This window comes from Falco cherrug, chromosome Z (genome assembly GCF_023634085.1).
Source record: "Falco cherrug isolate bFalChe1 chromosome Z, bFalChe1.pri, whole genome shotgun sequence".
NCBI lineage: Eukaryota > Metazoa > Chordata > Aves > Falconiformes > Falconidae > Falco > Falco cherrug.
In genome coordinates, this window is record NC_073720.1 from 40820392 (window position 1) to 40847962 (window position 27571).

At 37.9% G+C, this 27571-nt stretch overlaps 1 protein-coding gene across 5 annotated transcripts in view; it reads right to left on the reverse strand.

Moving 5' to 3' along the window:
• Nucleotides 1–3121: 3121 nt before the first annotated feature.
• Nucleotides 3122–27571, reverse strand: part of PRUNE2 (prune homolog 2 with BCH domain) — a 144685-nt gene continuing 120235 nt past the window's right edge. The window contains exons 12-20 of one of the 5 annotated variants that reach the window (XM_055699312.1): nucleotides 22578–22751; nucleotides 17483–17585; nucleotides 15912–16043; nucleotides 15672–15758; nucleotides 12320–12418; nucleotides 10249–10284; nucleotides 9688–9726; nucleotides 8129–8176; nucleotides 3122–5985 (exon numbers count right to left, since the gene is read on the reverse strand). In XM_055699312.1, coding sequence (XP_055555287.1) covers nucleotides 5964–5985; nucleotides 8129–8176; nucleotides 9688–9726; nucleotides 10249–10284; nucleotides 12320–12418; nucleotides 15672–15758; nucleotides 15912–16043; nucleotides 17483–17585; nucleotides 22578–22751 — 740 coding nt within the window. In that variant the 3' untranslated portion in view covers nucleotides 3122–5963. The remainder of the gene's footprint in view (nucleotides 5986–8128; nucleotides 8177–9687; nucleotides 9727–10248; nucleotides 10285–12319; nucleotides 12419–15671; nucleotides 15759–15911; nucleotides 16044–17482; nucleotides 17586–22577; nucleotides 22752–27571) is intronic. The other 4 variants (XM_055699313.1, XM_055699314.1, XM_055699315.1 and 1 more) reach the window with 4 other exon arrangements.

Here is a 27571-nt window from a genome sequence, read left to right on the forward strand (position 1 = left end):
AGCATATATGGCTACACAGCTGACACAACCTGAGACCTGTCTTTTATTCCCGCTAGTGGCACAAGCAGGAAATCAAGGGCACTTTAACATTCAAAATTTCAAAAGATTATACCACAAACATGAAAATCCGTGTTTACAGATTTTGTATTTCTAACAAAATACACTGCTGTCACCGTAACAAGCTTTCAACACTAACAAGTTTAAATGTTAGAGGATGCAATTTTACCAGCCCAAAAGCTTCGAAGGTCAGAACAGACAAACCAGAATCAGATGGCTCTAAAAAAAAAAAATCCATCCACCACACACTTATTTCAGAGAAAATGCTAAGGAATTCTTTGATTTACTTTCTTTAGAAGCATTTACATTTCACACCTTAAATGTTTGATCACTAAAGAGTACTAGAGAGGGGCTTGGGCTAGATGATCTGTACAGGTTCTTTCCAAACTAAACCATTCTAACTTCTCAAACCAATTCAAAAGATGAGATTTTCATTTAATCTAATAAATTCCAAACTGCCATGGGACTCATTCATAACAATATGGGAGCATTTCCCAATTCTGTACTTGTACTTACACTTGAAGAATCTTTAATCTTTTTCATTAAGAAAACTAGATTTTCCTTTATTTTTTCTGCAGTTATTCTAACACAGTGATGAGTCCCAACAGCTCTGCCAACAGCACTTTCCTGACTTACCAACTACAGCACAATTGAAGTTCTTTTTCCTGCAAAACTGTAGAAATTCATAACAGACCAAACAAGATCAGTACACATGCTGTATGAAAGGAAATATGCTTGTATGCGAACGCAGTAGGAAACACAGCAGCAGAAGGGTTAAAAGAAGAGCAGGGACTGATAACAAAGAGCTGTGTTTCCAGGACACTTCCCCAGACGAGGATACCAGCAGTAAAACCTAGGAATCTGGTTTTTGTCAGGACCATAAGACCTGAACTCTGGGAAGACCAGAGGACATTAGTGAAAGACCCTGCCACCTAAAACAGCAGCGTGGGCAAAAGGTTACAGGATAACGCATACAGGGTGATGCGTGTGGTAAGTCACCAAGAGAACAAATATATGCTTCAAACAAAGGAGAAAAACTGGCCTCAGGTTTATCAGACTGAAGGAAGCATGACCCTAAAGCAAAGGACCACACAATAACAGCTACCGACTCCTAAATGGTACAATGGACTCAAAATCTTCACACCCAAGAATTAGTTTGCTGTCTGCAGGAAAAAAGATGAGAAATATGAGGAGGACTTGGTAGTCAGCAGGTCTTGTTCTTTGTGCTATGGTCAGACCAACCCTGGTGTTTTTGAGCATGTGGGTGTGACAGCGTGAGCTAATGAAGCCTATGAAAGGAGTATGAGCAGGTGGGATCAACTTACTTTGAGATTTTGCAAATAAATATGGTGTCCTTTTATAACATTTGCATTCAAGCTTGTTAAACTAGCTCTCCCATACAGAAAACAATTGAGGTGATCAATTTCTGCTTTAGCTGTAAAGACCGAGCTAACAGGAATATAATATTGGTGAAGTGGGGCAGCAGAAAATTAAGACAGTTGGGAAATAAGTGATAATGTTAGCTTACTGCATGGCAATGGATTTCCATTTCAGGTCATATACTTTATGCTACTGAACTGTGCTGAAAATTTATTTGATGACAACCCTCCACTGAAAATCTGTGAAAAGAAAAAAATTTTTTCCTACTCCTGAAGAAGCAGCAAACGAGCAGAACAGTTTAGGTACTTTTACACCTTTTTTCTTGAGAAAAATGTTAACAAATCCCAAATGTTCACAACATGGGAGTGTTTAGAGACTATCAGAGAAAAGGAAAGTCAACAGCTAATATATTAGGATTTTCCTTTTTGAAAATAAGGGTTCTATGTTACTACTCACCTGCAGTTTTGTCTTCTCCTTGTATAAATAGTTGTGTTTACTGTACCAGTGTTCCCAGCTACAAAAGCCATTAATCAGCACTCTGAGAACATTAGTCAAATTACTGGAAGATGTAAATTGGCAGATAGTTAGGTACACAGAAGGTGAGAGCTCAGATACTTTCTCTTCCTTATTACAATAATGATGGTACTAGGATGACCTGCAGCTCTCCCAGCTACAGTATTATAGCTGGACATAAGTGTAGCCACTCCAACCTGAGATTTAGGGTATAAGTGACCCCATATTACTGCACACCAATCACCTGCTAACAAAACATTTAAACTGGAATGCAATTATACTGGAAGGGCCTGGAGAAAGATAATCAAAACCAAACCAATTTAAGATTCCTGAAATCTAGCAGCACTTCTTTTGTACGACACAGTCATAATTAAGTCTGCTTCTAAGGCTCAGTTTAAGCCTAAATTATCAACCCATAAGATCTGATGAATCTTCAAATCAGAAATCAAAGAGACTATTTTCAACAAGCATGAAAGGTTAGTTTAATCCACCTTCTTTGATTTTGCACTGAAAAGGTGTATGAGCATTCATAGAGTTGATTGCAGGGGGGGTGGCAATTAAGAAGCCATAGGTTATCTCCTTCTAGCTCTTAGTTGGTGCCTCACTGGTCAATGCTCCAGGTTAGCTGTCCAAAAGGCAGCCAGGTTTACTTAACATAGAGGCAGTATAAACTGACCCATCTGACGCAGACTGGGACAGGAGTAGGCACATGGTACCTGGTAGGAGAGAGGACTGAACATCCACCAGCTCCAACTCCTTCCATCAACATGTAGTCAACAAGGTTGTTTAACTGCTCAGGGTGGTTTCACAGTCGGTCTGTTTCTGCCCCATAGCTTCCGTTTTCTGCCTACCATATGAGATGGTGTGAGACTATGACTATCTATGCAGTTGATTTTTAGATAACAGCATAGACATGAATTAGAGAGCAATTTGAAGAGCCCCTCCTGCTTTCTTTCAGGAACACTATTGCTAGTAACAGCAAAGTAAGGATTTGAATACATGGAGGTGAAGAATAACATCACGAGATGCAGAATTAATTCAGTTTCAATTTTTGGGAAGGAAGAATGTTTATAACACCACAAAGAATTGTGATTTGAAACAGTCCAGTGTTCCCATGCACCCAGAGAATAAAGAAAAGAACTTCGAGCTGAAAGGAAATAACTTCCAGTGGTGAGTTGTAGTTCTTTATTTCGGATTCATAGGTATATATACACATACAACGATATTAGGTATCCTTGTATTGCTTAATCTATAAGTCAGCATAGGTTTTTTAACAACAAAAGAATTGCAACTATTAATTTGTATTTGATCTGAGCACTCTGATACACAGTATAAAAGATCCATATATAAAAGATTATATCTGTGCAAGTACATGTACTATATTACTCTTTCAACAAACTACTGATTTATTAATATTGATATATTATTGTTAGAATAATATAGAATTGCCGTATCATAACATTAAAAAACTTTCAAAATATATTAATATGCAAAGATAACCACACCTTAACCTTGCAATCATTGTTGTGCTGCCACACTGATGCCCCAATTTTGTTTTAATGTGACATTTGGCTTAAACAGGTTCCTTCTGTCACACTGCAATTAGTAGTCCACCGACATTAATAATATTAATTCACATGTTGTTTTGCTGTTTAGTAATTGCACACAAAGCCTTTAGAATTAAACTCACCTCTGAGTTGACAGCCAGCACTAAGACCACAAATCTTTTATACCCTACTTAGGTCTCAAACAGAGCATAGAAATGTGTGTTGAACTTTGCTTTGCGGTGAACTTCTCTTAGCAAACAATTCTCTCACTTATAGCGTAACACAAGTCACCTGGCTCACTCTAGTTGGCTTAAACTACAAGTCTACAGATGTGATTTCATGCTACTAAATGCTTTTAATAGTTTAAATCTAGGTAAAGCTTAATTAGCATCTAGAAGTTAATACAAATATTAATCTGTACATAAAACATTATCCCCAATATACTAAGTGACAGCACTTTCATAAGGCAGACAAGCCAAGAATCAGATATCTGAGGAAAGGTGGAAACTATCAGAACCTAATTTAGGGCAAGGTTATAGAGCAGCAACAATGGTCAGCAGGATTAAGTCCTTCCTCTGTGGAAATGAACAGGAACTGACAGAAAGATGTGATACTGCAGGCTAGCTAGTATGACAGAGATACAATGCACCACCTGTCAGTACAGCACAAGGACTGCAGAGGTGCTGATATTTCAGTTTTGATGCTGGAAGGTAAGAAAGCATTTGGCAAGTCCTTGCCTTTCTGACAATTTTTTCAACCTTCATTACAGTAGCTGAAAACTGTGCACATGATGGATGCTTGCTTCCTCGGCTGCAGGCTACCTTGCAAATAGAAAATACAAATTGACAGAGATGGTAATGTGCAAACCACAGAACAAAAATACCGATCTTAAATGAAGGATAAAATACACTTTTCACTCTCAATTTAGATCCTACTGAAAAATCAAGGTTCATGCTATTTTGCTTTTTGCTTAAACTTTATTCCCCAAGAAAACTTTTGCTGGTCTTCTCTTATTAATAATTCTGGACTGGAAGCAGGACTAGACTTAATGTACATGTAAAAATAAGGTGCAGATTATCTTGACTTGTTACGTCTAATCACTTATTTATGAAGTAGAGAATCCACAGATGTAATTCTAGGGCATTATGAGAATGTTGTGAAGATAAGAATAGTATTTCAGAGAGTGTGTAACACTTACTTTTGTTAGGACATCCCACAAGCAGGCGAGTCAGCAGGTTTGGAAAGTGCATGCACGTGTTCATTAGAGGAAGAGAAAGCACTAGCCATATTCTTGACTCTTGCCTTTTTAAAGTATGCAAGTGGAATTCACTCAACAATGAATTTGCACTCTCTTGAAAAGAATGATCTAAGAGGCTTCAGTTAATTTCCTGTAAATATGAGGACTTAACTGCAGTGTCTTTTGTGCCAGTACATGGGACAGCAGCAAACAAGAAATGCTTATGGTTTTTACCTTTTCATGTTATTTTTTCACTGTTCTGTTCCATGACACAGACCATACACTTTTTATTAGTTATACTTAGGAATAAATGTCAAATTATTATTCAAACAAGTGAGTGTAACTCCCAGCTGTTGTAATCTTCAGTTGTTAGTAGGAAATACTAAGTATCTGTTTCATATTGATAGCATTAATAGCCTTTACAATCGGAGTTAGGATGCCATTTGAAGACTCATAACCCCAAAGTTCTGGAAAAACAGATTCAGAAAACAACAACAAATTAATTCTCCAAGGCTTTTAGAATATATGACAATCTTCTACCGGGTTAGCTGCTTCTATAAAAACTATCCCTAAAATGAATATATAAATTTAATTATTAAAATTTCAGTTACAGATCTGTCCTCTGGGAAATCCACTCGATAAGTAATTATTTTTTCAGTATATCAGTCTTTTCTGTGACCAAATTAAAAAGTAATTAGGGTTAAATGAACTTGGAAAGACTTTTCAGACAGCAGGAAACAGACAAATTCAAGAAAGTCCTGCATCACTTCCAGAATTATTTTTGAACATTAAAGTTACTGCTGCTCTGTGACACAACCAAGCTAACATTTATGGCAACAATTATTCTGTTCAGCTATGCATAAACATTAATATACTGAAGACAAATGAAACAAAAATCCCCATCCTCACCAACTTGTTCATGAGGCACACTGTTGCTAAAATGGTAACCTTTAAAACAGAAATCGCAGACACATAGAAACCGATGCTAGATGATACAGTTTTCCTAATTAAACCTGTTTTTCTCAATTCAAATAACTAGTCCAAAAATTCTTCTGTTTCCATAGCAATAGGATTGGCCCTTTTGGTTGTCTTGAATTGCTGAATGACACGGAAAAATCAAAACCCAATCAAATTAACCTAAATTGCCTATTGTACACCATGGTCATGGATGTCTGGGCGATGAAAATCCAAGTGAACCCTCTTCTTCAAATGCCTGGCAATGATGCTTTTTATTTCAGGGTCATGTCAATGCTACACATTAAAGACAAAATAAACACAAAGAACAAAAGAAAGAATAAATCAGTGCTATGAAACACATGACTAGTAATTTCCCCAATCCTGAGCTCCTGCAGTGCTGAACACCCTCATCTCTCATTTGTTTAAACGCATTGGTGTCAAATAATTTACACACATCCTATCTACTGTATATGGAAAACCCACAACTCTGTAAGATCTGTTTCTCTTTTTATTAATCAGTAACTACATTCCTGGCAATTTCAATCAGTAGACACCAGATGTGGAAAGATCCACTGGTGAAATGACACCACAGTGTGGCAAGATATAGGGTGCCTCTAAAAATGTTTCTAAGAGTACAGTTTTACCATTTAGTGCAAAGCACATGTCACCAAATACTTTAAAGCCTTCTTCAGAATAAGAAATCATAAACACTGCATCAAAATACAGTTTTCCTCACAGAATACATAACTATTTAAAACACCCTCAATATTTATGAACCGTTACAGAACACACACAGTTCTTTCACTGAATTATTTCATAATGATGTGGGGTTTTTAAGAAGTCATGAGGAAGCACAAGAAGTTGAACAAAACAGAACACAAAGGAGCATGATAATAGACAAAAACCTTTGGAATAGATATTACAAAGACAACAAAAGCAAACTAAGAGCTGGGCAGACTCAGGAGAGGTTTCAGCAGAAAGCATACAGAAGAAAAGTCTGTGTAAAACTGCCATTATCATTGTGGAGGCATTTACAAGGGAAATCCTATTTCCTAAAGAAACAACAACCAGAAACAAGTGATATAACCACAGGAAAATTATTACTACTCTGAAGAGAGATTCACATTTATGCGGAGAAAAGGCAGAATTAGCATTAATTTAGCCTCAACTATATTTAAGCTAAATATAAATTCTCCTCTCGTATTGCTTTTGCACTGACCAGCTTCTCTTTTGAGAAAATCAAGAAAACTGTTCAAGCCACAAGAAGACCAAAATCATAAATAGTCTTTAATATATTATGTATTTTCTGTTCTCATACTTCAAGAAAATCATTCTTATATTGACTCACTACATAATAAATAATGTCTGAGAAAAAAAAAGGTTTATGTTAACTGCTCTAGGAATGAGGAATTTAGCTTATGGTTCTAACATACGTAACAGGTACGATACTGTGATTGTTCACTAGAGTACAATTTTATTTCAAAAAAGTGAAAAGAAAAGCTCTATTTTATTTATGCATCTGTTTGCTGCATGTGCTTATTATTTGCCTGTTTACTAATACTCATGTTATTGATGGAACCTTTTACTGAGGATTCAGGTTTACTATATGCTATTTTCTGAACAATATTCCAGTGTGAGACACCAGTGTATTTCTACATACCAGTCAGATGGTTAGGGCCAGCAAAGTCCCCAACCACTCCTCCCCTGGACACACTGGTCAGGAATATACACACTGCTGCAATGGCAAGTCCTCCTGTCATGCTGTTCTAGCAATGAACTGTTAGTGCTTGTGTGACACACAACTGCTAGAACACCCTCACTGATGCACAGTAAAAGTAGTGCAGGGTTTTCTATTTGCATGTTTCAGTTATAGTAGCAGACAGAAGAACAGCGCACCAGAGGACTGACACGTTCCCATTTCCAGTCCAGCTTTGAAAGAAAGAGACATACAGATACTGGAGATGTAATCAGGGAAATAACTATGAAAGAAGCTGAGAAGCACAAAAAGCAAAGAGAAGGAAGACATCAAGAGCATGACCCAGAAATCAAAGGAAAATATAAGACTTTTTATCACTGAAGGAGAATGGCAAGGTTACCAATTTACTTTTAATTGAGGAGAATGCATGGGACCATCTTCACTCTGATCATGTTGCACTTTTTGTTTTTCACATAACTTAACATGAATATCCTCAGGCTAAGAATTCTATCTGTCTCTGCTTGGAAATAGTTTAAGACATTTTAAACACATCCGCAATGCAAATATAATAAATCCAAACTTCAGTGCTTTTTCTGCTTGCATTATGTTGAATAAAGTTTCTGAAAATAACTATAAAAGCATTTAGGTCTCCAAAAAGCTTTATGGAGTCTACTCAGCCTCAGTTGCTAAAAATGTGGTTGTAAAATAATGTTAAAACATAGATGACAGTATTAGGCTTACTTCTGCTCCCCTGAAGTAATTTCTGGATCATTTGAGAGACAGCTAGTCCTGAGCACAAGAAAAAAAGAGGTAGCAGTAAACATTTCTTCTGTGTTTATTTCTTTCTCTTTTTAAATATGACATCAAGTTTAGGGGATGTAATAACTAACTGTAGTGAGTATTCTTTGATAGCACAAACACGCAAACATTATTGATAGGAATGTAGTGATCTTAGTGCCTGCAACATGAATTAGTTTGAGTAATAAATTTTTAAGCTATTTCCTTAAGTTATGGAAGGGAAATGCACTACAGTAACTTCATACATCCAACAATAACAATAATCAGTGATGCCTCATATGAATATTTAGTTCCCCTTTCACTTGCTATGCTGCAGCCTTCATTCTTTTAAATCAAAGGAGTAATAAGAAAGCTTTCTTCCACAGAGTTTTTGTTGTCATATACTACAATGCCTTTGAAAATGTTTGAATAGAAGGGATAGAAGTTTCATTTCAAGGTTGGGTGAGCCTCTTTTTTTTAAGAAAATATTCAGGTGGTATCAGAAAACCACTTAAGCAAATCTATTACTTCTGAGGCAGTCTAGCTGCTAGAATCAAAAAGCAGTGGCCAGTGTTTTGGGTATTTCTGTGGCCATTTTAAAAGCTGTTCTCAGGAGAACCAGAGAAAGATATGTACCACCAAAAGAAGAAACTTTAGAAAAAATACAACAGAGAAGTGGTAAGATTAAAATTCTGAAGTGCACAAACTAAAGGAAGGAGACTGAGAAGAAACTTCAAAAACTCAATACCTTTGGTTACAAAAAGTGCAGGAAAAATGTTATACTAAAACTAATAGACAGAGCTCCCTTCTCCAGAATTTTACGTGAAATATACATGTGAAAAAAGTGCACTGGATACCCTCTAAGCTCTGCTCAGTTAGTCAAGGATTATGTCCTTCCAGTTAAGGATTTCTATAGTACTTTACACCATACTGCCTCAGTATATTGAAGTCAGAGTCATGAGTTTAAAGTACCTATTCATCAGATGACACCGATTTATCAAGTGACCATAGGCAATACAATATGATCAAGTATTAATCCACTGACCTATCCAACCAACACTGGAAAGACAGGAAAAGTTACCAACCTACCTAAACTGAGAATGTGGTACAACAGCTATCCCTGATGTAGTAAATTTTTTAAAATTATTTTTTACAAGAACTACCTCCTAAAAACTTTATCAATCATCTGACATAATGAGTGAAGGGTACAAAATGTTTAATGAACCATTTTAATAGGGTAAGAAAGTAATTTCAGTCCTCCCCATGATTAAAGAAACAATCATAAAACCAGTAAAAATGTTTTTTGTAGTGTAAGTGTATGATTACTCCTTACCGAGACCTAATGGTACAAAATAAGGCTGCTTATAGTAAGAGGGGAAGTCAATTCACAAATGTGGCAACTTATACAGTTATTGAAACTATGAGCCGATTGCTGTACCAAACATAGAACATACTACTGCATTCAATCTATTCCTGTGAAACAAGTAAATATAATGCTAGCATCAAGCTGAAAGCTATCTTACTTAGCTGCTTCTGAAGTTTCCCTCAGCTCTTCATCCAGTCTGCATGAGTAAAAGTTATTGATATAAAGAAACAAAGAAGCAAGCAGAGCGTAAGAGAGAAGCAGAGCAATAGCAGAGCAAAGAAAAAATACAGTACATGCTTCTAAAATAGGCACCCAGTATTTTGCACTGACCCTAAAGCTCTTCAGCTGAGCATGATACCATTTATCCCTGTGCTTAACCCACCTTTAATTTGTAACTCCTTAGTTAGCTCATTTGGAGGCAGAAACATAAAAGCAGCCAGGGATCTGAGGCATGCCCAGTGGAGGATTGCTGAAAGCATTCAGTTGCTCTATCAGGTAGTATTAAACTAGCTGCAGCCTGTGCCAAGTCAAGGATCTTTAGAGTTCAGGTAAGTTATTTGCAAGGGAGGCTGATCTCAACAGCTTGAAGGGCAAAATGAGATTCCACATCATTGCAAGTCCTCTCTCACTGAGCTGTTGAGGTCACCTGCAGGTGAAAGGCTGTCACACAGATTCACTCCATTATGACCAGCAGCATAGGCTAGAAAGCAAGTTTTACCTCATTCTTCTCTTAATACACTTCTCTTCATCATACCTTACAAGATAAGAGTGGGTGAAGGAAAAGAAAAGGTGTACACGTTCATATGATACAATAGGCACACTGAATCCCACTTCAGTAAAAGCCAGCAAAGAACCACACAACCCAAATCCTGGCATAAGCTTGTGTACTTTGTACAGGTGGGATTCCTTGTGACCAGAGGTGGTATTTCTGTCCTTGTCAGTGGAGCAACTATGAAGCCAAAAGCTTAATTTTTGTTTTGTTTTGCTACAGGAACCTTTCTCAATTTGCAGCAGAAGGGAAGCTATCAGCTGAACACTGTTGTTCTCCCTGTGGCATGTGAATAACCACTCACAGTGCCTTGAATGCACACACCCACTAAACCTTCATATCACAACAGCCTGAAGATGCTTGCCACCAGTGGGAACACTTAGCAACTTTTGGTTATCTTCTTCAGCAAAATCATGCCTCATCTGGCTGCTGGTGACATGAAGCAGGCAGTTCTCTAGAATTTCTTTATCTGTAAGTCCTAAAGCTTCTTTGGTACTGATGTTGTGATCATTTCACCTTTGGTCTGAGGGGTGAATGGACTTTCCAAACAGTTTTCAGTCTACATGGAAGATGTGTGTAACAGATGTGTGCACTGCTACAGACAGTGTAATAGTCAAGAAACAGCAAGGAAGCAGAAAGAGAAACACATTGAAGTACCAGGTTAAGGTGTATAGCTAAAGGGAACTATAAGAAAATGTTTACAGGAACCAAGAGGAAGGAAGGGAAGGACAAGGCATGACAGGAGGATGAAAACATTTTATAACGTTAAAACATTCTGGACATCTCTCTGCCAAGTGACCAACTACCTCTGTACTTCACATTCTTAGTATCACTCCAGGCCTAAAGAAGTTACAGCAGCAAATAAATCTGAGTGGAAGTCCCTATGATCCCCGATTAACTGCAAGATCTGAGCTTCACGTTTGCTCCCTGGAATTACACCACAAGTATCTGAGCAAACACCAGCTCAAAGACAGAAATTATGCTGCTTTCATAACTAATGTGAGGCAGGTGTGAAAATTCCTGCCCAGGTTGAAGAGATCTATGACAGCTCCAGAACAAATGTTCTTCCTACCTAGTCACTGGCAAGCCCTAAGGAAAAGACAATCATACTTGCGTATTTACTCATCAAAATACTTTCTAGAACAGAATGTTCACCTGTTCAAAACGTAGGGCATTTGATAAAAAGAATAATTTAAAAAAGCATTCCTGAACAGCATACCCTTTTAATAATGACCCACATGAAAAATCACGACTGATTTCCAGCATTTTCAGTCTTGATATACCATTTCAGTTTGTTGTTTTCAGGTCTGAAAAAAAGCCAGCTGAGGTGAAAAATTCAACCCAACTTCCTACAGTTTTTTTAAAAGATTTATTTCCTTTACAAAAACCTGCATTTAAAAAACCTTTACACATAGGAAGCAAAAACTGAGACACTGTCTTTCAGTGTTTTCTGGGTTAAACCATGAAAATCAACAAGATAAGGAACAGTAAACCTATGGACTTTCAGTGTTCTTCTATTGAACAAGCTATCTTTGAACTATTGTTTCAATTCAAAGCTTCATATGACTAAAACTTAAAAAACGTTTACTTAAATAGTGGTAAAAATTATGGAAAAATATAGCATAAGTGACACCTGTGGAAGGGTCAAACTTTCTCCTATTTTCTTTCTGGGTTTCAATTAGTGAACAGTCTGTTCCAATCCAGATTATATAATCATAGGGTTGATGGGACTCTGAGCCTTATTAAAATATCTTCATTTTACTAGCAGCATCGTTTGGTCCAGTACAAAAAACCTTCTTCCTATAAACAGTAGCTCCCCTAGGAGTATATCTTTATTATGTTTTGTGTTTCCATTACAGTGTTTTTCTGCTTCTGAATGTGACAGTGGAAAGTGCACAAGAGAATAGGAACACCATCAGAAACGGGCTTTCTGTTTTTCTTATGGACTCTGAAACACTATTATTAGATAGTGGAAATAGTTTGCACTAGAACAAGGACATGTTTACTGTACATTACTTACTTGACAATACTGTCTGGTATGTGCACATATTCCATTGGAATCATCTCACGAAGCTCTGCCAATGTGTTGACATACTGTATCTTACTGCTGAACTTAGAGCTGAAACAAAGAAACAACAGTTAATTGACTTTCACCCCCAAATCTTTTATTGTAATTTTTTTTTAAAAAAAAAGATGCTATGTACTTCATGCAGTAAATAATTAAGCACTTTGTTATTCTTATTTCAGTTACAGAGTTCAGCTAATCATGAACATACCTAAGATGCAGTAAGGCTGAAATCAAGTCCAGACCTTCTGCTGTTCCTTGCTTAGGCTGAATGACAGTATTTAGGACAACATTATAAATTGTAATGTCTACATACCCTAGCATGAAGTTTTATAGTTTGAAGGAGATATATGAAAATTCTGAAACTAATCAACCCCCCTACAGCATACTTAGGTGTAAAAAGAGATGGGAAGCATTCGCTCAATGTGGTCACGATGAATAAACATCAAGTGATTGTGATGAATTAGCATTTGTATTTGACACCAATTCTCGATCAAACATAATTAAACTGAACTTTCTCATTTGTTTAGATGATTACAGATCTGATTGTGCACGTGCATGTCCATTCTTACTGCAGAGCCTTCTTATGAGGAAATACTTCCCTTGTTTATCTCAGCTGTGCTATATGATCCTTTATTGTGTTTGAGAAATGATCACTTGGAAAATAGCTAAATTGTTCAGAAAATACACTTAAAATAACACTATTCATTTGTCTAACCTGAATTATTTGGTATGTATGAACTTGTGAGAGAGCTTTCTCATTTGGCTCATAAAGCAATTTTCCATATTTAACTCTGGTTGTATTTAGATAGCCTTCTAAAATCTGTAACAGCGACGAATGCACATTGACCATAACTGTTCTTAAGTTTAGACCATGAAAACCAACATATTCTTATTTGCTGCTGATTTAGGGGTATGACCAGACAATACAAAGCCTCTGAAACAGCTTTGGGCAGAAGGCTACTTCCCCTCCCTTTACCATACATATCTTCCTTATAAGGTAAAGTGAGGCAACAAACAGGAATACATGAAAATACTGTCAATAGTTGTTTAAGCTCATCCATTTCAATTTGTCCCTGTACCAGATTAGCATCACTAGGCACAGACACTGGAACAGGCCAACGATCATGTTTTAAGATGAATCACTTGCAATTATCCAGTCAAAGCCATGACAATATACAGACAATTCTTAGTATTTTATCCAAAAATGTTAATCAGTCTGCATTCTGAACTGCCAGCTAAACTAACTTGGCAAGCTGCAAGGCAATCAGAAGCTTCTAAAGACTGAGCGGGGCGGGGGGGGGGAAGACATAAAAACATCTTTCAAGGGTTAATTTTTCCACTTAAGGATTCTCCTGGGTCCACTAATTCCACCACAGTAATTGATTTCTGAGTAATTGCTTCATGTGGGAGTTTGTGTATGGACAACCCAAACACATGACCAAAATAAGAAGTTCTCATTCAGACTTCAGGGCAGGCATGCTGTCAATAGTGGTAAACTTCGTATTATTTAAGTATTTCCATCAAACACCAAATATCTTTCACAGACACTTCATTAGAAATCTAATTTCTCACCTAACACAGCTAAAGTGATCTCTAGTGTGATTATCTGGTCCATAAAGTGTATCTAGGATCTATCTTTGCAGCCATTAGTTCTTTCATCCTGTGTATTCAGACAACTGTTTAGTGTTCATCAATCAAGTCCCACACTCCACTGAATGACCTTGCCAGTTTTTGAGGTAGTATTGTAGCACATCCTCAGTGACTTCACTGTCCCTTGTCTTTCACTTTCTTGATGCCTACTGTTTTGTCCCACATCTCAGCTGAAACAGAATTAAAATTATGTTGCTAACATCTACCTCCTTGAAATCTCTGCTTGCTCGTGAACCAATTAATTTCTTACTCTAAAAATTTCCATCATGGTTGTCAGTGGTTTGGTGAACAGCTCAGGGCTAGCAAACTAAGGTATAGCCATCAGCCTTCAATCTAATCAAGTCTTTCTCCTTACATTGCTTCTTACTGAATTGACTTTGTCTTTTCATGCCTCCCAGAGTTTTTTACTCAGCTTTCTCATAGTGCCCTTCTTTCTTTCTTCTTTCACCAAGTGTCCTTGGTGAGGGTTCAAAAATCTTACATTATCTTCTACAAAAGTCACATCAGCCATGCGTCCCACCCACCTTTCTTCAGCTACCATTTGCACTTCACTTTCATCTTGCACTGGGACTTCAACCTACTCAGCTGAAATGGAGAATTTTTCTGAATAAATGACTAATGACTTGAAACAGATGTGGCATATTTGTCTGGGGTTTTTTAATTTTACTGCCTACCTTTCCTCTGGGAGTAAATAGGATGCCAAAAGAAACACCTCAGATACCAAATGCAGCTCAGTGAATCCCCATCATTACTGTTAATAATTCCAAGTATTGTTTCTCTGTTACTCTGGTATTTTTATTCCTCAATTTCTATTTGGTGTTAAAATTACCACATATGAAAGAAGAAGCTCCATTATGACACCCTGCCTGTTGCACTTTGGCAGCAATGGAAAATTCATGTGCTTCCCCATCCCAATGTCACCCTGTCAGGACAAAGCACCCTGCAACAGACACCTCCAGTGTCCTGGGGGCAGACCTCTCTAAGGTCTGTCATGATGTGTGTTGTGTGGGGTAGGTTCTGCAGAAGATTCCTCTCCTGCCTGAAGCACTTTCTCACACACGTCAGCCTGCTCTCCCTGATCTCATGATTTCAGCTGCACACTTGCCCACCTCAAACAATTTTTGAGGTCTTCAAGATCTGTAAAATTCTTTTGCTTATTCACTAATCAAAGTGGTTTTTTGGTAGCTTTAAACCTTTTTTAGAACTGCAACTCCTATACATTCAAACAGCTCAGGGTGCTGGCAGTCCTCTTGCATAAGAAGCAACTAATTTTTTTAAAACACAGAATTGTAGCTTAATCTTGCCCTACAGCCTGGATTTTTTAGATTAGGTGATTATCCTTACAGGAAAAGCCCTCCTCTACACGCCTTTTAGCTGGGTTTGGAACAAAGACTATTTTAAGAGACTGAATTCCCAGTTCTGCATACACATACAGGTTTAGGATACCTACCCTATGATGTCTGCAACTAGATACTCGTATAAGTAACTCTTCCCCTGCCCCCTCACACTTTAGGAAAGTCAACTCCATCTGTCAAAATCCCAACATAAACTGTAAACTAGTACTGTTCAGTGGAAGATTAACAGCCATGTCTGATTATTTAGGGTGCTTCTGTATTCTTAGGGACACAGGAAATCACTGGTATTCACTGCATACCTTATAAAAGGTCGTGTCACAGCCAGAATTGTCCGGATGAACCATGATGGATGAACAATTACAAATGATTTCAAATTTTTCCGTAATCTAAGTAAAAAAGAAATTGTTTCTTTAAAAAAAACAAACCTCAAAAAAACCCATACAGAAATATCATATACAGTAAACACTCACACAAGGGAGTAACAGAAGTGGACAGATTTAGAATAATAGCTGTGGATCAGAAAAGACAGTACTACTCACCGTCGGTCAATCATCTGGTAACATTTTTTCATCCAACCCAGTCCAGGCATCCTCCTTCTTGGTGTTGCTCCATTCAAGTAGACAATCATATAGTCTTCAGCTACCATCAGCTCTAAGGTACTGATTACATAGCTGATGAAAGCACAGAACTAAGTGAGCACGTACTTTACATTATCCACTTATGCCCACACTAAATCAGTCTGCTAGGCACAAATCAAGGCAAACTAAGCAATTTATGACATGACAGCGTATTCTTTTCCTTTAAACCAAAGCAAACATTTAGCACTGGTCACCATGCTACCTGCAGATGTATTAACTAGAAAACCACAATCTTACCTGCATCTTCAGAAACATGTGGACTCCTTATAAAGGTTAAATTTCATAGTGAGTTTTCAAATCTCATAGGTGACTTTGTTGTTTCTTTTTTTAAAAAAAGTGCACAAAGATTTTGCAAGGGAGAGCAAAAGCAAGAGAGATCATGTGAAGTTCCAGGAACTTCTGAAATTAACTCTTCAGAAACTTCACTATTAATCATCATGTTTGTTCAATGCAAAGGGTCAGGAGAAGGTACTTGTCTATAATTCCCATGATCCTTGCACTACTGCAACTAAGCCTGTGACTGCCAACTACAAACACTTTGAATCTCAAGGCTAATAAAACTTCTCCACCAACCTGCCAAATGACAGCAGTTGGTCTGACCTGGAACTAAAGCACTATCTCATTTTTCACACATAGACACAATGCTGAAGACACTGGCTGTCACCATGCGCCTTTCTAAGGACTGGAGTTTTAAGGAGACTAGGTCTGTGCTCTTGGTGCTTTGTAAACTGCAAATGTGAAGGCCAGGCCTCTGCTGGATTTAGAAATTACTTACTGGGGTTTAGTACACAAAATGCTGTAATGACTGATTTTTTTGGCTGCCAAACCAAGTTGCTACTAGGAGTAACTTTCTTGTGATAAATTCGAGCTCATGTAGCCAAATCCGTGTCCTACCCAACTTGCCCCTGCCACTTATAACTGAATCAAAAGCAGCTAGAGTCCGAAAAAATACTTAGAACTGTTTGTATCAGCAACTGTCATTTATGTTGTGTTTTTAAAACAACTGTCAGAAAATAGGCCTGCGATTCCTAAACACAACCACAGTATACATCAAAAATATGAAATATAGTGATACCTCATGGTAATATATAATAAACAATGAACAACCAAAAACATCTGGTGGTCTAAGTTCCTGCTGATTGTTCTCAGTAAGGGCTGGAAGTCATTAGTGAAACAGTGCAATGATTGTAGGCCCGAGAAGCTGAAGATACTGCATTCTTTGACATTTTGGGAGGTACTACAGTTAGATTTAGTCCTGACAAACACACCTTAATTTAGGATGGTGAGTAGGTAAAGAACACTGAAATAATACTCCACTGAGCAGTTTATCTAAAACTGCTGTTTCCTTTGTTATTCTAGTCACTCCCCCTCTAATGACCAAGTTTACCTCATAATTAAAGACAGGTTATCTCTCACTACATAATTGTGAGTACTAACTCAAAAGACTGTCACATTGCTCACATATCACTCACAGGAAAAGATTTTCCATGACATAGTTGTAATCAGTTCGACTGCTGTCTGGCAAGAAGCATGCTGCAAACACAATGATAGCATTCCGACCATCACCATAGTATCCTGTGGAAAAAAACAAAAAGGCATTTTTGCTTTTGCCAAAGGCTCTTAACAGGATAAATCAAAATCTCAGAATCCTGGAATGGAGCTACTATGTCTAGTGCTGAAGAAAACCAAAAATGCGTGAACTATTCACCAAGCAATAAGGAAGAATAGTCAGTTATGTTGAATTCCTAAAAAACCCACACTTAGCACAACTATTAGTAAACTTTTTATAGAGACCAGCAAAAAAAACCCTTGTAAGTAATACAGTCTTACCTGAACTCCTGGTCCACTGCATCTCTATGGCAATGATATGCTGAATGTTCACCTTAGACTGAGGAATAAGGGGCTAAAGAAAATATCCTACATTCGTTATCCTGCATCTTTTGATTAACGTTCATGAAGTCTCTCAATCCAGTCTCAGTTGGCTTGTTCAGCTCTAATGGCCTCAGGATATTAAAACTATAAATGCATCACACTATACTTCTGGGGATTAGTTAAATCCTTCACTGCAAGTTTTGTATAAAATACTTTTTTTACCTTGGACGCTCCAGCTGCCCAATACTGGCATTCTCTGGGCTATGCCACTGCCTAACGATAGCTGCAAACCCTTAAAACTGCAGCACTGCTCTTGTGGGGTCCAGGACAGCTGCTTGTTACCCAAAGGAAAATATTTTCTTTCATGATAGATTAATGCTGGTCAATCTTTTCCAAAGTCCTTTGCAGCTGCTATCGATTTCTGTGTTATTAACAACAAATATAAAATACTCCTGCATCGTTAAAAGATACATGCAGTCAGGAAGCAATTTATAAAGATGCTACAGAAATTCTCATAGGTAGATAGCACTAACAACGCACAGAGACAGAAGCTGGGTATACTTAAGAGAACAACTTGGAAGCCTTTCGAAAGAGGTCAGGAGAAACTAGCCATGAGGGAGATGCTAATGCTTGTGAAGGAAACCCTGAATATCCCTCAGATAGGAACACAATCCTGAAAAAAGAAAAGGATAATACCAGCACCTATACAACACTTTCATAAGGAGATTTTTTAAGACTTTAACAGTGCTTTTTGGACACTAGACAGCAGTATCCAAGCCTAACTCAAATGTCCATATAACTTCTTGCACTGTAGCCAGCCAAGCCACGCAAAATTCTCTATAGGAAGTCAGAGATAATACATGATCCCTGTGTGGTATTCAGGGAAGAGTGAGAGATTATTTTGTTTTCTTCTTTCTCACTCAACATCTGAGCTGAGTCTCAGCTAGCTGAAATAAGGAGATAATGTCTATGTCAAGGAAGTAATTTCTTACATGACTTTGTAAAGATCTTCAAAGAATCCAGAATCCCTGACAAAATGGGTGCTTCAAAGTACTTGTTCATGAAGTTTTCTATGCCAAGGAGAACCATAGCTGGTTAATCTCAACATTATTCCAGTCATAATGACATGCACTAAGGCACTCTCCATTTAGGGCTCTCAGCTATTCCTTAAAGGACTGAAGAACACCACCGCTTCCCCAGTTACAATGGTGAGCAAAAGAAAGCTAAGTTTCTGAAAGAAAAATGTGCATGTCAGAAGTAAGTCTCCTGTCTCAAGCCATGCTGTTTCAAATGAAGGTTTAGCAAAGCAACCTGTTGAAGGATTGATTACATTGGACCTTTTTCTTTCTGAATTTGATTTGGTAGATTTGACTAAATATAATGTATTGGATGAGATTATAATATATATTGTTGATGGTAATGCCAACATTGAGTTGAGAATGCTAGCTAGCCTAGACCTCATCCACTGAAGAATCATTGTGACACTGCAGGAACCTTTCTGTCCTTAGCCTTTACTCTATCCTCCCATGATCTTGGCATCTCCTGTCTTCGCAGCACTGTGAAGTAGCTTTTTTACTGGCTCTCAGAGGCCAAGGGCCAGCTAATCTATAGCTAGGCTTCCAGAGCTAGAGAAGCCACGTATAACAGTAGCCCAGCATATGTCAATTCTCTTCTCCACAGTACAGTGCTGTTCTCCATCCTATTGGAGGATGTGGACAAGCAAAAAAGACATGGGTGATAATTTTGGTGTCCCAATGAAGATGTCAACATCAAATTCAAAGAGGAACATTGCACTCTCTAGTAAAGATGTACACAGGGAGAGGGAAAACACTCCAGTCCTATTTTCAGCACCTTCACCTTTAAGGAGTTTGACATGAAGGAATGTATTGTTCTTCTCAAAAGAAACAAAGAGCAAAGAACTTCACCTCCTACCCTCATCACTTAATACTACTCTGTTACATTTCCATCTTCTCAATAGACTCACATACTTTCAAAGAGACAGTACTGGTTTCACATATCCCATCCTAGCTCATCCCTCGGCTAAATCATAATAGAACAAAGCAGTCTTTCCCCCTCAGCTTTATAAACAGGGAAGAGATTTCCTTCCTTCCATAAATTTAAAAATCCTTAAAAGACTTTCAGGACAATTTATATCACGCTGCCATAAAGTAGCCTGTCCAGCTGGCTCAGAAGTTTGGCAGCAAAAGCACATTGTGACAGGTGTGTCCAATATATTACACAGCACAGTCTGCAGTTCATGTAAAGCAAAGTGATTATATGCAGATGCCACCTAAGAGCACACACAAGAAAAACCCACAAGTAAAACTAGGCCCCTTTTTCTTACACATGCTTGTAGACAAAGAACGCCAACTCAAGGCAAAAGTGCTTTTTAGTTCATCACTAGAAGCCAGAAAAGGTGTTTCCCCAAATTGTCAGTCAGCCTATGCAAAGAAGCAGATCTCTTAGAAATTTCTCTATTAACATACATGGAAGGCAACATCACACCTAGACTGCCCAGTCTACTGTCCCCTTTCCTATTTTGTGGCTACCATCTAGATTCTGCATTTGGTGTCATCTGTCATTTGACAGGGAGGAATGTTCAGTAGATCACTGAATAATCAAGAGATGCTTGACCCGACTTCCAATTACCTAATTTTAGCCAGAATCTGTTCTTAATCCTGAGGTTAAAGGGAAGACTGCTGGCCCTCTAAAGCACTCTGAATATACTAAAGTATTGCCAAAGGGAACATCATACAGAATAGGTCTAGCCACCACAACGCAGAAGCTGTTCAAGCTGCCCAAAGTTTTCCCATAACCCATACACCAAAATGATTTCGTTTCCACATCCTCAGTCTGCCACTCCATAAACACAGAGTTTAATCCAGTCCTTAACTTGCTTTGGTATGGCCAGATTTCAGGCAAACTTCCAATTTAGCCTGTGGTGGGTTGAAACTTACCACTACACACCATTTGTTCTATAATGGGTAAGTTACTGACCAGCACCCATTCAAAAGCAAAGGAGATGTAACATTCTCTGTCTTAGATTTGAGCAATCTGACAAAACAATATGCCAGACACAAAATTTGAATCCCGATTATTTCATACTGGAAGTTGAGTTGAATGACCTAGACTCCCACTGGTAACTGTACATTATTATGTACTTCACAGCTGCCATCATAGATATCTGCCACTGAAACCAGTCCTTGTTCAACAGTTAAGCAGTGCTCAATTAAGAGCTACTTTTCCACTCATGTGACTAGTATTTATTTTTCATAAAAGCTGGTATAAACATATACATCAGCATCTAGTAGGAACTGTATGTGACAATTATCACCCACAAGTGTACCTAGACTAGTTTACAGCATACAAAAAAATATATAAACAAACACCATTAGCAAGGCCTCAAAATATTTTATGTTTGTTTCCTAAATTACGCCATCTGTGTCTGTTTGCTAAACTGTGTCTGAAGTGTCATCACATTCATAAATCTTTGATGGTGGTGTTATAGTGGGAAAACGCTTGGAGGTTTAAATGTCTATCAATTCCAACTAAACTTTCTGCACACTGGCCACTGTGAACACCTGTAGACTTGCATTTAGCTGCTTTTAATGTAGGTGAGCAATTTGAGGACCACATCCTCAGGTAATATGATTAGCCAAAATGAATTTATGTCACCTTTACCAGATAGAGATTCAACAGTGCAAATATACTGGAAACATTAACCTTTAAATGAAGTTACAGATCAGCAGCACTGTGACAGAAGCAACCTCATACAAACTCACAAATCTTACTTCTGAGATGCTAAGTTACCTGCCTCGTTTTTTTCCGGATAGAACAATTCATCCTTAATACCTTAAGAGCTGGCAAACACTGCCCCCAAACATACAGAATCCAAAGACAATCTAAACCTGAGACACCAAGGAAACTACACCTAGAAAGCTTTGCTTCATTTTCTTCCTTCAATATCTACAGTAATATTTATCCTTTTGAATTAATGTATACAGAATTGTGCTAGTAACACCAGAGCTACAAAATCTCTGAGGAGGTTAGGGAGCAGATGAGCAAAGGAAACAATACAGCAAGCACATTAGGTCATTTTTCTACTTTAAATATTTTCTTTTATATGCTATTTGATAATAATTCACAAATTATGTGAAAAAAACATAAAACAGTTGCTGGTGAAATGCTAGCTACTGACAACTATAAATGGCAGAAAAACAACATCAGGAGCTTAGCCAAACTAACAGAAGCCTGAGCGAAAACTGTTTTCCTTCTTTTGCCACTGTACTTGTTCAGATCTCTGCACACACATACGCCATTGAGCAAATCACACACTGTACTTCCTCATGCAAAAGTTTTTGCCAAAATCCACACAAAGTTTTGGGGGTTTTTTTCCCCCCGTAGGACAAGTTTTTTCCTTGCTTTAAGACAGTTTTAGCCTACAATGATCAGATAGCTCCTGACAGACACATGTATATCAGTGTATTTATTGCTCCTGAAATTCCATTGTATTTAGAATACTCAGTAGTCACTGCCACACTGGATTGAAAGCTGGGTTGATTTCAGCCACGGCTGAAAAACAAACTCCCTCTCACATTGCCAGTGTGGTAACTGAACTAAAATAGAAAATAATCATGCCCAATAAAGCATGGGGTTTTTTTTACAATCTAAAAAATGCATTCAGGGTTTTCCTACCTCCATGTGAAATGACCTTTTTGTAAGGTTCAATGACTTTCATATCAATTCTTTGTTCTTGCTCTCCAATAACCACTGTTCTCCATAACCTGTTGTCCTCTCGCTCCTCTTCAGCGGTGTACTCTGGAATTGATTCAGACTCCTGTGACGCTTCCTTAGTAGCAGTCTGCTCTTCTGAAAAATAAAATTGTATATATTGCATCTTCCTGTAAAAGCTCTAAATATTTTTTCCTGTTACTTTTGAAATGGATGACTGAAACCAACTGGATTTTGACAGCACTGATATAAATAAGAGCAGAATTTAATCATCTAACAGTTAGTAAATGAGAACTTCTCATTTTTTATAATGAAATTTAAATTTTTTCAACATTATGACCATAAAAAGAACAGTAGGCAGAATACCACCAAAGGGGTTTTGCATCCAGTTACTAAAGCTGATTAGTTGCTCACCAGAAGTACCACACTGTAGGATTTTTAAAATCTTTGTGCTGCAGGTATGAGAACTATATTAAAAAGCAAAACATGGAATTAAAGTGAACACAGATGCTTTTTGTCTAGAGAGGAATTACCACAGAACTACATCTTATCAACTTTCTCCCAGTTTGTCTCCAATCTCTTCACATCTGGCACCAGCAAATATGAAGAACAGACATCTTCCTCTGCTTCAGTCATGAGATAATGCTGACCTCATATAAGCACAGTATTCGCCTCCCCCAAGGCCTTTAGGTTGAGGTTAAATACCTGTTCCCTCCCAGACATTAAGTGCAGAGCAGCCAGGCAATCTGGCTATTCATACCAGCACCCGTTAGGGAACAGGTACACGTAGTCCACAGACACAATGATCACAATAAATAAACTGTACAGCTGACAAGAGGCTATGAAGTCTCATAGCCCAGCCTCTCTGCTGGATGCTCTTAGTTTCAGAAAAGCTGTGAAGTAATTAAAAAAAAATATGTTTCCATCGCACACTGATGCCACGGCTCTTAACAAATTCAACTGCATTCCAGTTTTTCAAACTTAATGGCTGGTTAGAGAGAAAGTGACATGAAAAGTGATTCTGTCCACAGCTGGAATTATTTCATTTCCTCGTTCAGTTAGCGTTACAACATACTGATTTTCCCTGGGGGGCTGGGGGGGGTGGGGTGTGCGCAGCAGGAAGAAATCCCTCTTTTGTGCTATTATTCTTACTGAAGCACCTTTGCCATATGGCTGTGAGCATATTAGTATATCTTCATAGTAAAGATTCCATACATTTTATGCACTATACATGTTTGAAGTAAACAAAATCAACTTTTTTAAAGTATTATTCTGTCTCTGCAGTCATAACTAAGAGCAGAATTCAATCATAGAAGTCAGTAAGTGAGGTAATAGTAAACAAATACATAGTGAGATACAAAATGACATATGTGTGTACATAGAAAGCTAATCAGACATCTTATTTGAAAATGCCAGAGATCTGAGAGTTAAACTAATTGACAAGAAGTAGTAAAGAACACAATGTTTCATAAAAGTCCTCAAACTGAGAGTTAAACTAATTGACAAGAAGTAGTAAAGAACACAATGTTTCATAAAAGTCCTCAAACTGAGAGTTAAACTAATTGACAAGAAGTAGTAAAGAACACAATGTTTCATAAAAGTCCTCAAACCTTGCTATACTGGTTTATCTTTGCATGCCTCTCTGATTAATGCTGCTTCTTGAACTACTCACACAAATGGAAGTACATGAGCCTTAAAACACACCAGTTTATCATAAGAATTAAATCAATTATCTTTATGAAATCCAGAATAAGACAGTACACTGTGTAGATACCACATATAGCTACACACACTGAACCTACAGGTATATACACATACATGTACTGACTTAATTTGTAAAACTGATTTCTGCATTAAAACCTATCAATAATTTTACTAACTGTTAGGAATATCAAGTTCCTCAAAACACACAAAAAAGCTCTGAACTTTAAAAAAATATATATTAGGTTGAGCACACATTTATTGTTATAGAAGAGCTAATTAAGTCTGAATTTCTGCTGCCACCTGTCTTATATTTTCTGTCCCTAATACAATGTATTATTAAGAAATAATATTGGCTGAAGGTCCCCTCTCTGAGGCAGATTCTCCCATGTGCAAAAAAGCTTAGTCTATCACCAATTTCCTTGCAAGATTCCAGCAGGCAGGAACTGGGTAAAGAAAGTAGTGATACTTCATCTCCTGCCACGCTGCCTAGCTAGCCAATGAGTTAAAACCTTATTCAAGTCAAACTCTGTTGATAATGGAAACAGGAATGGAAGATACACACATGTATATAAAACATAACTACATAAGTCTTTTTTCCTTAGGAAGAGCAAATAAAGGGAGTTTGAGGAGATCTAAGGTCAGGAAGAAGAACAGACTGCAAAAGGTTATATTTTTTCAAGCGTACTATTTCAAATCAGTTCAACAGTTGCTGCTCAGTAAATTATATATTGTGGACCTGAAGTATGTATTCATGCATTCTCAGGGTACAATGCTCACTACATTTAATAATATACTTAACATTCAGTTCTAAAATACCACATATTCCATGACATTGGAAATAAGCTTACAAAATGCATAACTCTGCTCCCTCCAAACCTAGATATCTTAATGCAATTTTGTATGATATTTTCTAAAGGTACCATGGGAAACAATATGAAAACTATATGCATGCAGTCAAGCTATGCAAACTTTGAGAGGCCACCACAAAGTGGTCCATTACTTTAAGGATGATCCCCATGGGATGCTATTACGCAGCTCAGGTGCTCTCAGAGTAGACAGAAGGGATTATCAGAACAGCCTAGGGAACTGCCTAGTCAGCTGGTTCCTCAGAGGGTAGAATGAGCATGGCTGGGGGGAAATGCCAGTATTAGCAGGTAGAACAACTTTAGTGAAAAGAGGCTGTGGGCTAGGTAACTGGCAGACTAATGCTGAAATTGTATTTGGGTTTTGATATCTTTTTTGGTGGTGAAACTGCAAATGATGAAAAGTAACTAAAAGAGAGCCTGATAAAACTTACAATGCTGAAATTGGCCAAATGAATTATTTTGACATAGAAATGGTATTAGATCATTTCTTCCTGAAAAAGTGGCTATGCTTTACTGCTTAGAGCAGGGGTCCTCAAACTTTTTAACCAGGGGGCTGGTGCATGGATGCAGTGGCAGGCAGCCATCTGCGGCTGCTTGGTTCCCCCCCCAACCCCCAGCAGGGGCGGGGGGGGTGCAGGGGGGTTCTGTAAATACCGGGGGCCGGACTGAGGACCCTGGGGGGCCGTATCTGGCCCGCGGGCCGTAGTTTGAGGTCCCCTGGCCTAGAGTATTCATTTTGCAGAGAAAGAGGCACCAGTGTGAAATTCAGAAAGGAAATAAACAGCTGCAGACAAAATAATAAACACTCTTACTTTACAAATAACCCTGCTTTGGGGAAGACCTTCATCTATACGCCCGTATGGTTTTCAGAAGTGCAATTTTTATGTCAACTTGTGGTCTGACCTCTGGAGGAAGGAGATACTGTCGGTTAGATTCTGTCTGTGTTGTAAAAGCCTCGTTGCAGCCTACTAGTTTGTTTGTGCTGCAACATCAACTAATATAATAATCATAAAAAGCTCATTTCTAAAAAAGTTCTGAAAGAGAATGTTTAAACATAAAGTATTAGTGACAAAAGTCTTCCTGTGAAACCGATGATGAACCAACCCTAAACAAGTCAGGTGCTAATTTAAGACAAGTACTTCAGTATTTCTGCTCTCATTTTCTTGCACGTTGCAGTTGTGATGATTCTTCATCATTTTAAGCAAATGGGTTTCAGTATTTCTTGTATTACAGAGCTATCAGTTTACCAATGATGAGGTGGACCCCTGAATCATGACAACAGTCTTGCCTTCTTTCCTCAGTTGCCTTTCACAGTACAAATGGACTGTCACCAGTCTGAGCATGACAAGCTAAAAATCACTGTTCTCTACAGTCTCAACAGCTACATGCTCTCAGGAATTCCTTCCCTGGGTTTGGCACCAGTTAGAAACACTGATCTGTGTGAGATCGTGAGTGCTGGTAACAGCAAAGTGCATAGTGGTTAACAGTAGAGTGACAGAAACACAAACGTAACAAAGGCTATTTACGATGCAATTAAACCATTCTGCCCTAGTTCTGTGACTACTCTTAGCTATGATTCATGTAATATACACAGCCACTAATTTTATTGCTGGCTTATTGTGATAAAATGATTTTTTTTTTTCCTTTTCTACCCTCTGTTCCTGGCTCATCTAAGTGGAGGGCATTTTGCCAATTAAGTATGTAAAAAAAAAAATCAAATGACACAACTGCAAAAACATCACCAAAACCACAGGCACCTTGAGTCCTTCACCTTGAGGAGCTTGGGGAAGCTTGTGCAGTTTTAGCAATTGAATGAATTCTCACATTTAGAAAGCAGCAAAAAAAAGCTTAAGAGGAATGCTTGACAGAAATACAACTGCCACCAAAATCACTGGAGTTTAATGTATTTACTGTAGGGCTTAAATGCAAGTTCCACTCTGTTCCACTGTAGACAGATTTTTGCTCACACAGTGGTTACACAACAGTCTAAAACCGCAAGTGCACACTGCTCTAGTGTAAGCATGTGTGTGTTAGTTTTAAGCTTTGCTACAAAACATTCTAACCATCAAACAACACACCACTCTACTCTGCACCTATCCATAAGGCAATCTGCTTTCTAGTAAGAAGTGACATTAAAGACACTCATGCATGATTGAGTACACAGTGATGCCTCTTTGGCGGTATCACTTAAGCTGATGCAACTGTTCCTGTATGCTCAAAAGCGCATACAATTTTTAAATCATAGTGACCTCACTAGCAACAGAGAATTTAAATGCAAGGGGAAAATGCAGTTTAAATTGATGCATTTTAAAAGTTTCTGTTGTAAATTGTAAAACAGTCACACTCATTTTCCCCTCAATTATCTCATGATCTTTATGTATTTACATT